The 14,469-nt window shown below is 37.5% G+C and overlaps 1 protein-coding gene across 7 annotated transcripts in view; it reads right to left on the minus strand.

Annotated features, from left to right (window-relative positions):
- The window catches only part of RUFY3 (RUN and FYVE domain containing 3), an 82,865-nt gene that overhangs the window by 45,665 nt on the left and 22,731 nt on the right, over positions 1 to 14,469 (minus strand). For 4 of the 7 annotated variants that reach the window (XR_003911005.1, XM_029945166.1, XM_029945176.1 and 1 more), the window contains exon 2: positions 3,646 to 3,699. The exons of the other annotated variants lie outside the window; for them this stretch is intronic. Coding sequence is in view for 3 of the 4 variants with exons in the window: in XM_029945166.1 (XP_029801026.1) it covers positions 3,646 to 3,699 (54 nt within the window). In the remaining variant the exon portion in view is untranslated. The remainder of the gene's footprint in view (positions 1 to 3,645; positions 3,700 to 14,469) is intronic. 7 annotated transcript variants of the gene reach the window in all.

Consider the following 14,469-nt stretch of genomic DNA (forward strand, 5'->3'; position numbering starts at 1 on the left):
TGAGTTTTGACGAAAACATATTTTTACAGTAGGTCTTGAATCAAATAAGTTTGAACTCTGGTGCAGTGGTTAAGGGTACAAGCTTTGGAGTGAGACTGTGAGAGTTTGAACTCTACTTGAATTCTTCCCTGTGTGACTCTGGAAAGGTTTCTTATCTCTTTTCTTTTTCTCTGCACTTTTTTGAGATAATTATAGATTCACATGCAGTGCTAAAAAAAAAAAAAGTACAGTGGTTGTGTGTACCCTTAACCTAGTTCCCCCAAAGGTAATACCTTGCAAAAACTAGAGTACATTATCATAACCAGAATACTCATACTGAATTACAAATTACAGTCAAGATGCACAATGTTGCCATTAACACAAGAACCCCTCATCTTGCCCTTTTAAAGCCAAACCCACTTTCCTCCAGCTCCTTACCCTCCCCTAACCCTTGGCAACTACTATTTTCCATTTCTGTAGTTTTGTCATTACAAGAATATTATATAAATGTAATCACACAGTATGTAACTTTTTTAATTGGCTTTTTTTTTCACTTAGCATAATTCCTTAGAGATTCAGCCAAGCTGTTGGGTGTATCAACAGCCTGTTCCTTTTTATTACTGAGTGGTATTTCTACCTGGAAATTTTCTTAATGGGGTAGGCTTCACTTTCCTCATCAATGAAACAATACTAGGGTTTTGAAGATGAAACAAATTAGTATGTGTTACATATTTAGAAATGCTTGGGATGTACAAAGATTAAAACATTGTTAATGACTAAAATTATTATGGTTCTCCATAATCATAAGTACAACAATTTTATTTAATTTAAAATAAACCTTTTCTCAATGACTATGTGACACAGTGTTACATGCGAAGAATATCTCTTAGATATGTTCCTTCTATTCTTCCTGATGGTGGACATTAAGTCTTAACCCAAAAGAAAATGTCAAGGAACCAGTATAGCAATCTTGATCAAATAACTTCACACAGGTGTATCACTTCCCTAATTCAAAGAACATCCCAACTATTTCAATGCTCAGAGAGATGGGCAGTAATCTGGACAACTGCTAATTCACAGAACCTGTTTAAGAGGCTAGTAATGAGTACAGAAAGGAATTTAATATTTGAGAAACTAAAGATAGTAAATTATGTGCTTTTATTATTTCATTTAATCTTCATAATTTTCTCATGAGTTTCCATACTTTTAGACACAAGCTAATAGTATATAATGAGATGAGATGCCATATGATCAATCAGTGTTGTAAGCAAGACACCTTTCCACCCTCAGAAGACACTTCATATTCTATTTGACAAGAGTGATAGACACATTGCATGTAAAACAATCACTGTAAGAAATCAGTTGGTCAGAAGAAACTTCAATCTTGACAAATTTAAAACAAAACAAAACCCAAAAGCTCATAGTTCTAATCTGCAACCTCCTAGAGTTTGTTATGTTAAAAAGCAAATTTTCAGGAGGCTGGAAGCCAGTGTTAATGCTTCATCTATTAAAAAGTCAACTGTTCTGACACATCCATAACAGACAAGAGCCAGAACTCAAACAGTTCAGCGGTAAAAGATCTGAGCCTGCAGATCTGAAACCAGGACACACCCCAGACTCTGAGTTGCTAGTGTTACATGTGGGGAATAATCTTTAATTCATGTTTATTCTTGTTACAAGTACTGTTAGAAAAACTCTTTTGTTACGTAATAACACAGTAAAACTAGCATTTACATAACTGAAATGAGGCAAGAGAAGTAGAAAATGATGATAAAAAAGACAGGGATGAAATGACTCAATAAAGTTAATGAGTAAAGCTCTTTCTCTTCCACCATTCTGATTCTTATTTTTTAAAAAACTACATTTCAGAAAGACTCTTCTGTAAATATATTCTTGACCAACATTACCATATGCCACATGACTGGAAATTTACTAAGATCATCAAAGTATTGACACAGTTCACATCTTCTGGGCTTTTTATGTGCTGTGCTGTTATAATTCACCTTATTTCCCTTTCTGATTTCACCTATGATAATCATTCACAAAAATTCCCGCAAAAACAAGATGAAAAAGAAGAGGCTGACTCTCACAGTAGGCTTGATTCTTTCAGTAGTACTTTGTATTAAAGAAATGGAATTTTGCAGGTTGAGTCCTAGGGAAGAAGTCTTCAAGAAAGGGCACAGATTTGTTGGATTTTATGCAGCATTTTTTTTTTAGTATCTAGTCAATTAAAGGAATCAAAACCTTATACCTGTGTGGTGCCTGGAAATGATTAATAATAATAGCAGTTAACATAATAGTAAGTGCTACTCACTGAATGAATCAACACCCTTCTCTCTTTTTTGGTTTTTTTTTTTTTGGTTGCCTATGAACTGTCAGTCAACTAGGTAATACTGATTTTCTTTTTCAGCAAATTATATGTAACTAGTTATATTAAAAAGCAGTGTCAAAGATGCAATAAAGGCATAGTTTGACTATGGGAAATGAGATAAAATTCAAAATAATTTACTTATTCAAAGTGTTGAAGAAGAAACTGCTAGGCATCAGTAGGGACAGAACTGCCTTACTCTTGTCTGGTGTGACCAAATGGGCTGAGCGCAATACCACCCCAGGTCTCACATGGACACCAAGAAGTTAAAACCACCTCTGTTCTCAAGGATAGTACACTTGAACTAGGACGATAAACACAAAAGGCAGAGAACAAGTAAAAATCCTTAAGCTCCAAGTTCTCTGAAGGACTTGAGGGGATGGAGAAATGAATGTGGACCACAGCTGTTAAGGAGCACGCATCTAGACGAAAGGGCGGTGTGGGAGGAACAGTGGGCGCAGGGCGGTTAAGTGCTGCAGGAACAAGGCAGGGAGGAGGCTGATGGCACTCCTGGAAGGCAGGGCCAGAGTCCTGTGTGCGCTGGAAGAGTGTGTGCTAAAGCTGGGGGACATCTAGTACCCAAAGTGGGAGAATGTAAGTGATAAAGTGGAGCCCAACTTCAATTTTTCTATTTTTATTATAAAATGTCTAATTTACCTTTAGCTCTCTAAAGTTAGGCGCTAGTTACAGAAGAAACAATTATTGGTTTGGGGAAACTTCATATATTGGAGCAAATGTGCTACTTTTGAAAGTAGTTTCACTGGAAAGTAATACTATTACAGGACCAAGCTGAAAATGCTCCATGTTACAAAAAATCTAAAAATCAGAACAACATTCAAGACTGGATATTTCAGATTCCTGGGATCGGTTTGTTTTTGACTACTGTGAATATTCACAGAAATATGTTTTTTAACAAATGATAAAAAAATTTTTTTTACATCTTCCCAACAAAGAAAAAATAGCCACAGAAAATTTTGATATAATTTTGAGATAAAGTCCCCTTAAAACATATTAGTTAACAAATATCCTTAAACATATATGCTTTACTTGGAACCACAAGGATAGAGATCTTAAATGCAAGACTCTGAAGTCCCTAATCCTGTACAAATGGAGTACCTGTATGGAAAATATGGCAAGTATTTTTGCTACTCCAGCTATTGCCATGGAAAACAAAACCTAAAGCTGACAGTCTCGCTTATGGAAAACAATCAAAAGGTGATTAGAAATTTAAAAAAAAGAAAAAAAGAAAGAAAGAAAAGAAAGGAAAAAAAGCTGAAAGATGTTGGTGTGGCACGCACCTTCTGTATCATCGCGCATTTGCTCCACCAAATCTGTCAAATCCTCCCAAGAGTCTTTGCAAACGGCAAAAAGAAAGGAAAAGAAAGATAAAATGTCATGCAAGCCAAGAAAGAAAAGTGCTATTAAAAACAAGGTTTCAAAAGGACAACTGAAAGGGAGATTTCCTAAAATTATTTCAGCTTAACCCAGAGAATAACAGTGAAAAGGGCTGGGAATGTACCCAAGGAGGACTAGGACTCCAAGCAGAGATATCAACTGCGACTATTAAATTTGTTTCAAAGCTCAAATAATTTCAAAGTTTCTAACAAAAGGAAACAAGGATTCATATCCCATTAAAATAACAAAGATTTTTTTTTCCCACTGAAAATCAAGATTAGGCTCTTTGTGTTTTAAGTGCACACAACATTGGCCTCATTCAACATTTGTTTTGACCATTCGGTGAAGCTGCAAAATATGTGGAATGTTTTTTAGATTCAGGTCAAATTTCACAATACAAATTAGTGACTTTTCTGAAAATAACCAAGAAAAAGTCCAAATACCTTTTCCAAAGCCCTCCACCCATACAGTTCTTCCCCAAACCAAAAATAAAGAAAAAGATGCTGCTTTGAAGACTGACAAAATAAATAATTTATAATTCAATACAGATGTGTGCTCAGTTAAAAGTATAGTACGCTCTCCTTTTTCCATAAAGTCAACATTCTTGTACACAGAATATTCCATGTGAGGTAACAGGATGGAAAAGAATGCGAGGATTATAAATATAATAGGTATTTCTGTGTCGTAAAGCTGTAAGATGGCTTTGGAAATAAATTTTGAGAACCTATAGAGATTTTTAAAAAGTACACCAGCTGCATCGCTCAGTAATTTTGAAGCTATTACGTTGTACACACCTGCAGTACTCATACTCAAACACAAAATCACGTGAATTTCATGTGTGTAAATATGCAAATAAAGGGAAATTCTCAGAGGATGAGGCATAACAAAAATGAAAACGGGCACAATAAGCATTCCTTCTTGAAAAACGTATCACAAAAACCAGCACAGGGTCTGAAGCAACAAGTGGAAATCACCATCTAGGAAAAGAACTTATCATTTGTCTTGCTTTTTCACAAGTTTATTATATCATCACTAATTCTTCAATTCAACTGGTTAATTTTTAGTTCTGATGCACCATACTGGTTTTTCAAGTAGGCTGTAAGGGCACATTCTAGTGTTAAATAAGTAACTATATGATCACTTATCCTACAAAGATGTGCAAAAAAAAACCAAATATGTAAAAAAAAAATGTTAATTTAAATTCAGAAAACAGAGAAGCAGATGAGGATGTAATAATCTGATATATGATTAAAGTAGCAATTTTTGAAAACCACATATGGACTGTTGGTTAGGCCAGACACGGGGACAGGTATATAAAAAGAATGAAAGTATCTATAACTTTTTACACTTGTACTGTCTCCCAATTAAAAGTCCCAGAAATTAATAATTCAAAAACCAAGCACAGGAGTAGGTCACAGAGAACTAGGATTAAATCCCTAACTTGTGTCAACATCCCAAGCAATCACTTTACAAAGGGAGGCAGGAAGGAGAGCACAATAGTTCCAAGGACAGATTCAGGATCACTGGGGCTGGCGGCCCAGCTCCACCACTACTGGGCCCTATGACCTTGGCCTCGTACTTCGTCTCTTCTCAGTTTCCTCATTCTGAAAAACAGGGAAAAGAACAGTACCTATCTTACAGCATTGTTGTGAGGAGTAAAAGAGTGACACACGCCCAAGTCCTTCACGTTAATATTTTCCAGCTACCTATTATTTTGAAATTCAGATTATTCTTTTAATTTTAGAAAGGCAAAATGGTAAACAACCCACACAAAGCCATGCAGAACTAGCGAGGAGGAATGCTTTACAATCAAACACATTAATATTTCTGCAGGAAATAAATGAAGTTCAAATTAAATAGGATAAATAAAGACTCTAAATAACCTCAAATAAATTCAGGTCATATTTTAGCACCAAATGAATTCAGGCAAATTTATGAAAAATGCTCTTGGTTTTTTGGATTCTGCAATTGTGTATATGTATGTGCAAAGCACTTTAGATAGTTTCATATAGAAAAAGCATTAATATAAGTGTTAGTTATTTTATAGTAAATTAGTTCTAAAATACATGATATATAGATATATTTCCACATACTTCTTTCAAGTATAATCTCCTGACAATATGCTACCCGTTTATATTATGTAGGATTCTAGGTTTACAAGAATGCACTCTTAACCACCACACTGTTTAAAGACTTGCTATGCTGACCTTGTCAAAGTCAGCAAGGTGAATATTAACTATTTTATCCTTCATTTTCTTTACCTAGAAACTATATTTGTCACCTAATAAAATAAAAGTACCTAATTATAGAAGTAGAATGTAAAGATCCTCCAAGATTCATGCACAGAAGAGCTCTGGAAAGTGAATTTCTGGGTAGTAATGGTTGGTGAGTACAAGGGACCTCTGTGTCCAGTCTACAGCAGTTTCCTAGGTTGTTCCCAACAAATTTCCTGTTTTGTTTTTAAAACAAAATTTAAAGTTATGAGTGTCAGAGTGATGTAATCAATAATAAAAAGAGCCCTCCTCCCCTGAAAGATAAAAGGTGTGTTTTCTCCTTCTAAAGTTGTTCTCCACTTACGTTGGCATGCTCGGGATTTAACTGCAATAAATAATGGACACTGTGCTGTTCTTTTACATTTCTCAAAGAAGGATTTACAAAATATTTGAAAAATTATGCTATCTGGAATATTATCAATATTTGATCATCAGAATTTGTTCAAATTATCAAAACAACAACAATGAAAGTGTCTAATACATGAATCGAAGATAGTAGTAGCATGGACACTCTGGGTCTTTTCCCTAGAATGTTTCATTTCTCTAAGGATTATACTTTGTTGCTTTCAGCATGTTTTTGTTGATCTAAAAATCTATGGTAATTTAATTTGTGTCATAATAATACATATTCACAAGTTTCAGAGAGCAATAACCTAAAGGTTTGCTAGTTGATACAGAAGATGGACCTGGATTAAAATTTTGTTACAGATAATGCATAATTCAAAGTTGTACCAGACAGAAGTATGTCAAATGTACACTGTAAATGTTAAAGTAAATAGTAAAGGGAGCTTCCAAAGTTACTCTGGCTAGGCAGATAGCCTCATTCCCACTCGGAGCACTGATTTCTTCTGAGTGCAGAGCTTAGAAATGCCAAGTGGGTTGTCACTGTATATGGTGCCCTAAGTCTAGTCATGAAACATCAGGACCACCACTCCACTCTAAATGCTTGGATTAAATGGTTAAAAATGGTGCGCCTAACAGAGTCATGAGATGCACATGAACAAAGACATTTTCTAAAGTCAAGAAATAAGAGACAAGGCTGGGAGTGTACAAGGGCCATGAATTAAGGAAGCATCGCTTATTTGAAGTTCAATGATCTATTTTCTTGGCTATCATTCTGTTTCAAGTCTAAGAATGGTTAAATCAGCAAACTAATATACATGGCTCTGGAAATAACTAATTAGGAAGTTCTGTAAAATATTTGCTCTTACAGAACATGGTGACTCAATGGTGATGGCTGTGTAGCCTGGTAGGAGGGACCCTGGCTTTGACATTGATATAGATTTGGGGTAGGGCCACTGCTCTCACAAGGCCCTGGGCCCTGTGTAGTTTCATCTTTTTTCTTGGATGAGGGAAGTAGCAGAAGCTCCCTCTCTCCTGAGAAATGCTTGAATGAGCTCAAAGTGCCTCCCCACTGCTTATGTATCCAGGGCTGTGAGATCTCTCTTCTTGATAGATTCTTTTTCCAGGACAAAGTTAAAGTCAAGTTTAGAGACAAATGTAACCAAGTTACACACTGTCTCCTTGATGGTAGGGGACTCTGATTTAGTGTTACTTTTAAAAGTTTATTCCAGTTTCTTGGGGGAAAGCCTTCCTGAAGCCCCAACTACTGAACATAAAGCCCTCTTTAATGGACTATTACAAAAATGAAAGCTAACTAATTTAAAGTATTTAGCACACCTTAGATTCAATGTCAACTTTACCTTTATAAGAAACTGACAAGCTGGATTCCTCTAAGTGTATTTGCCATAATTAAAAAAGAAAATGGAGGGAGTGGGGTTAAATAAAAAACCAAACTAAATTATTAAACACAGGGTAGAACTAAACCAACACAAGCAGACCAAATGACAAGCTTAACAACTGAGATACTCTTAAACTAATAACACAATTAGCTTCAGAAATATAAAAATTAGTAAAGGAACTGTCAAACTAATTTTAAAAAATACTAAGAGGTTCTGTTCTAATAAGCCAGTAATTTAGGCCAAGATCTATCTTTCCTCCACAGTTGTGTAGAAACAAAAATACCAGCAAAGAAACACAAATGGTCTTGGGAAAAAGTTACATTAAGTGATTGTGATCTTGTGATTTACAATAAGAAATATTTATTTGGTCTTCCTCCTCAGTCCCTGACACGGGGCTCCTGAAACCCCTGTAAATTCCTAAGTGATAAGAGCCCTAGGAGCATCGTTTGTTTTAATGAGGTGACTCTAGGTGGGCTCCTGGATGGGGGCTGGTCCCCAAAATGACCAAGCCATGCTTGTATGTTTGGAATTTTCAGCCTCACCTCCCACTTCTTTAGAGAGGGGAAAGGGAGTGGAAATGGGGTTTACTGATCATGCCTACGTAAGGGAGCCTCCACAAAATCCAAGTAGTATGGGGTTTGAAAGACTTCCAGTGAGTGAATACATCTACATGCCAGGAGGATGACACACCCAAATCCACCGAGAAGAACCCCCTGCATCTGGGCCCTCCAAGACCTCACCCTATGTATCTCTTCATCTAGCTATTCATCTGTATCCTTTTATCATAGCCTTTAATAAACTGGCAAACTTAAGTGTTTCCCTGAGCTCTGTGAACTGTTCTAGCAAATAACTGAATCTAAGGGGAAAGAGGGGACCTCTGATTTGTAGTCAAGTTGGACGAAAGTTGTGGGTAACCTGGGGATCTACTCCTTGTGATCAGTATCTAGAGTGGGGGGCAGTTCTGTGGGGCTGAGCTCTTACCCTGTGAGATCTGACACTACCTCCAGGTAGGCAGAGTCAGAAGTGAGTTAAACTGTACACTCAGCTGGTGTCACAGAATTGGTGTTGGACTGCCCTCCCCACGTAGATACATTTGGTGACCAGAAGGGTTAGAAGTGAAGTGCCCTATGTGAAAGGAGAAAGATACAAGAGAACTATAGGTTTTCCTAATATAGTTATCAACACTTGGGCTATTTAATACTTAGGCTTTATATTGAGCAAAGGATTTTACTAAGCAGTTAGTACAGTGAGTTTGTACAGAAGTCACAAATACGAAATATCCACAGGCATTTCCCTTCAGGAGAACTAAGTAACTGTGACATGAGGTAAACAGATTGGTATTAGAGAGATAAGAGAAGGTAAAATGGATTCCCAAATCAGGTGAGGCTCTACCTGATACTGGAAGGCTACAGACACAGCCTGATGGGAAGTGAGAGGATGAGGGAAAGGGGGCCTCCCCATATTGGGAGAGCCTTTGCCCCCTTGCCTGAAGGCTGCAATGGCAGAAATAATCATGAGATGTCTGATACACCTCAGTTGGGAAGCTTGCTGCCCATAGGACTAGACATTATGGAAATCTCAGATGAAATGTAGTACATACCCTGAATTTTGCAGCTCTAGGAGAAAGAAAAGAGAAATCCCAGCAGCCTTTTCATCCCAGAAAACAAACCCCAGCAATCATAGAAAATTTTTCATTGTACATTTAACAGTAAAACTCATTCTCTTCTATTTAAGATATTGTCACTAGCTTAAAAAAAAACCAGATAAAATAAAACATAATCATGGAGTTTACAGCTGTTAAATCAACTGCCCTAAAACACAACTGTTTCCCTTGGAAAGTTCAGATTTTAGTACTGTGAGAAACCACAACTGCAGAAGCAAAAGACAAAAAGTAGCCAATATGAAAGTTCATGATAGCATGCTATTAAAATTTTTTTAAATGTCTATAGCAGCTTGGAAATGTGCGTAAAAAATTAAAACATATTACTATTTGATCCAGAAACTCCACTTTTAAAAATGAAAATTGGTAAACTGTTCAAATTATAAACATAATTTGGGTAAAAATACCCAAAATGTCAGTGGTGGCCAAATTTAGAAACAATCTAAAAGTCTGTAACAAGGAAGTCAAAGAAATTATAGCATATCCAAAAAACTGAAGACATTAAGTGAGGTGATACAGATTTCTATTTACTCTGGTGGAAAGATACTGCAGAGGAAAAAAGGCAGGCTACACAACACAGGAATGGTATGATTTTGCATGTATAAAACTGTGTTAGCTTGTAAGTGAACTGTATGTGTATATATATGTGTATATATATATATATATTCTAATTTTTTTAATGTTTATTTTTGAGAGAGAGACAGAGTGTGAGCGAGGGAGGGGCAGAGAGAGAAGGAGACATAGAATCCAAAGCAGGCTCCAGAGCTGTCAGCACAAGGCCCAGTGCGGGGCTCAAATCCATGAACTGGGAGATCACAACCGGAGCCAAAGTCGAACACCCAACCGGATGAGCCACCCAGGCGCCCTATGTGTGTATATATTAATAAAAAAGAAAACCTGGTTACTAAATCTTATTAGTGGTTATCAACAAGTGCTAGAACTGGGGCACCTGCATGGCTCAGTCTGTTAAGCATTCGACTTCAGCTCAGGTCATGATCTCGCAGTGTGTCGGGCTCTGTGCTTGGAGCCTGGAGCCTGCTTCAGATTCTGTGTCTCCCCCTCTCTCGGTCCCTCCCCAGCTCATGCTCTATTTCTCTGTCTCAAAAAATAAACAAACATTAAGGAAAAAAAAATGTTTTAAATAGGTGCTAGAACTTTAGGTGAATTCTATTATTTTGTGTTTTACATTCTTCTTTATGCTATAACTCTTACAATGTGAATACATCATTTATATAACTAGAAAAATATAGTTTCATAACATACTTATTTACATAATAAATATATTTTATTAAAAACATTTTCAGCACACTGACATATATATTTTATTTTGAGAATATTTAATTATAATGAAAAATAAATAATTACTTAGGGGCCATTTGTCAACAAGTCTTTCTCTGTCACTTTACACATGTGCTTTTAGGCTCATCAAATCTTTCTATGTGTTGTTCTCTGGCAAAGTTCAACTGTGAAAAATTGCAGTTTTTTGTGTTTACTCCCAAGGACTCAAAAGCACTTCATAGCAGCCACAGTGGATTGGTGGGGGTTGGAGGAACCACAGTGGAAAATCATGTCCCATTATACTTTCTATTTCCCCACAAAAAAGGGTGTACTGCCAAAAACCAAAATATAGAACCACAACTGAAGAGCAGAGAATACTGTGGGTACTCTCAAAGGACAGCACTTGCCCTTTCCAGCCAGCCAGGTCTCACAGGTACCCGGGTCTGGGAATTCGACAACCTGGACTCCAATCTGAGCTCCATCACTGAGTAGTTATCTAATCTGATACAGCATTTACCTCTGGGAAATGATACATATGTCAAAGCTTAGTTTAGGAGGATTGAGCTTCTGCACTGGAAGCTGATAACCCAAAGAAGAGTTACTATAAACTCTGTTAAGAAAGGCACAAGTTAAAGATTAAAGAAAAACCTCTAAGAAAGGTCCAGAAAGGCTCACCAATAGAGAGGAAAGACAGTAAGGCACTATGCTTAACAACAGTGCACTAACATGGACGTCAGTGCAGGCGTAAGGAGTTGGGAAGGAACTGGAACAGGAAGGAGTGTGCTGATTTTAGGGAGAGTACATTACGGTCAGCTCGGAGGGATCACAAAGCCCTGCTGATATTTCTCTCCCAGAAAGGATTTTACAAAAGTTAGGTAAAACTTACCTTCAAAGAGTGACTAGCTGAGCTCTTCCACAGCAGAGCAACAAGAAAGGGATGAACTTTGTCCAAAGAACTTTGCCCAGTAGGCTTCTGAGATGGTATTGAAAGCTACCACGTCCATGCTTTGAAAAGTTCACAAAGCCTGCCTTGTGCACACGTAATCACAACTTGGAGAACCTGACAATATAAATCTGAAGCTATCTGGGCTGGTGGCAACAAATGTTCCCATAATCTCACCAAGGGCAGATTACAAATGGAGGTGTGCCATACTGAAAGCCAAGAACAGTAACAGGATTCTGTTTGAATCCTAACAATTCAGGTTTTGTTTTCCAAACACTTCTGAAAGGAATGAATCAAATGCCATACCGTACGCATTTAAGTCTAGACCTTGTGGGTCACCTTGCGCACTGCAGACAGCGTTTAGAAGGCTCTGAAGACAAAGCATGCCAGTGCACAAATGCAGTCTTGTGACTTGGAAAAACTCAAATGTCTACTAGAAACATAAAAAAATTATTCTGACCATTGAATTCAAAGCAGTAGCTCTGCTTTTAGGCAACTGTTCCCGCTCACGGATGTGAAACTCTTACGGAAAGTACTTATTAAATACGAGTCAGGCAGATGATGGCACACCTATAATACTGATATGGCTTTTTGCTTTAAAAAAGAGCATTTTTCCTGATTTTACTAATATCCTCTCTTGTAGAGTATTTGGGAGACATAAAGAAGTATAGAGTATATCATGAAAATCACCTGTCATTCCACTATCCAGAGGTAATCACTTTTTACATTTTTGGTGCATTTTGTTTTACTTGTGGTAAATATGTACCCCTGGCATTTAACATACATTTGGGACCAGAATGTATGTGGTTAGGGAAATGGCTTTTAAAAATTCTATTCTGGGGGCGCCTGGGTTTAAGTGTCCAACTCTTGATTTCGGCTCAGGTCTTGGTCTCACAGTGTGTGTTTGAGCTCTGCATCAGGCTCTGTGCTGACAGCGTGGAGACTGCTTAGGATTCTCTCTTTCCCCTCTCTCTGCTCCTCCCCTACTCTCTCATTCTCTCTCAAAATAAATAAACTTTAAAAATTATATTCTAAAGAATTCCCTATGCCATTAAGTATTCCTCCAAAATAATTTTTTAGGGCTTGTTGGATAGATGTTCTATAATTTACTGAACCACTTTCTTATTCGGTTACTCAAGTTTCTTTTTAAGGTCCTGCTACTAAATCACAAAACTGGGCCTTGCCTGTATTTCTGAGTATTCCCTTAAGACAGATATGGTATAATCACTGGGACTTAACTTCTGGAGGCTCTTAAGGCACAGGGATTAAGTGAACCCCAACAAGGCTGCACCAATCGTATGCCTACCAGCAGAGCCCGTGCCCAACGCTTCCCCTACTTTCATCATCTCTGAACAGTATTCCTGGATTTACAAGAAAGCAACAACAACAAATCATTAGATTATACTAAACTTCAGTTTTCTAAGTAAGATATATTGAGTCTGGCACAGGAGTTAAATGACTAAAAAAATTAAATAAAAAAACTCAAGGGGCACCTGGGTGGCTCAGTCAGTTGAGCATCTGACTTGGGCTCAGATCATGATCTCAGAGCTCATGAGTTTGAAGCCCTAGGTCAGGCTCTGTGTGGACAGCTCAGAGCCTGAAGCCTGCTTCCTAGTCTGCGTCTCCTTCTCTCTCTCTGTCCCTCCCCTACCCGTGCTCTGTCTCAAATAAATTTAAAAAATAAATTAAAAAACCTAAAAAAACACAAATTGTGAGTAAAGGAGGTAAGGTATTCCAATAATATTTTCTTTTACCACTGATTATTTTCTGGGGTTATGGGGCATTACTGCATTTACCCAAAGTGTGCTGGATAGCTACCATAAGCAGTACACAGTACTATGAGGCCTTCTGAAAGATGCAAAAGAAAGTTTTGCCCAAAGAACTTTCTTTTTACTGTTTTTTTTAACATTTATTTATTTTTGAAATACAGAGAGAAACACAGCACGAGTGGGGGAGGGGCAGAGAGTGGGAGACACAGAATCCAAAGCAAGCTCCAGGCTCTGAGCTGTCAACAGAGCCCAATGTGGGGCTCAAACCCACAAACCGTGAGATCATAACCTGAGCCAAAGTCAGACACTTAACCAACTAAGCCACCCAGGCACCCCTGTCCAAAGAACTTTCTACATAATTTCATTAATGATGAATCACATAGATTAAAATAAATCCTTGGAGAATGATTCCAAGCGCATTCAATCAAGTGGCACAGACAATACCCAATGATTCAAGAGAGAGGATTAGGAGATGAAGGGTGACGGACACACTAAAGAAGAAGAGAGTCTGGATGAAGGAAGTCAAGGGGCCTTTCCATTTCTTGATATCATGTAAACATGGAGACTCTCAAGAGCAGACAGTGTAACAGCAAGAATCATCAGGGTCCTAGTGGAGTGAGAATCTACAACCTGGCTGAAATAGGTTAAGTATGAAACAGGAGTATGAAAAAACATTAGATAAGTAAAATTACCCAACGAAGGGGAAGGAAATTCTTGGCTAAAGACTAAGAATTCAGTGTAGTTACTATTTCAATCCATAATCATGGACACTTTTACCACAAACAGCTTTTCACATCATCTTGTACACCTACTTGAGAAACATTTTAAATTTAGCACATAAAGGTGCTGCCTGCCAGCCAGGTCGGTTTCAGCAGAGTGCCATTCTTGCTGTTTGGGATTATCTCAGCAACTGTGTAAATATTTTCACGCACCTCACAAAAATGAGTGGGAAGAAGAAAATGAAAACAAGTGGATAAAAGCTAAGATCTCCACTTTAATTGATGGCAATCACCAAGCATGCCCCAACTGGCATGCTTTTGGCCTCATTTTGATGTTCATTGG

This window comes from Suricata suricatta, chromosome 1, assembly GCF_006229205.1.
Source record: "Suricata suricatta isolate VVHF042 chromosome 1, meerkat_22Aug2017_6uvM2_HiC, whole genome shotgun sequence".
NCBI classification, from domain to species: domain Eukaryota; kingdom Metazoa; phylum Chordata; class Mammalia; order Carnivora; family Herpestidae; genus Suricata; species Suricata suricatta.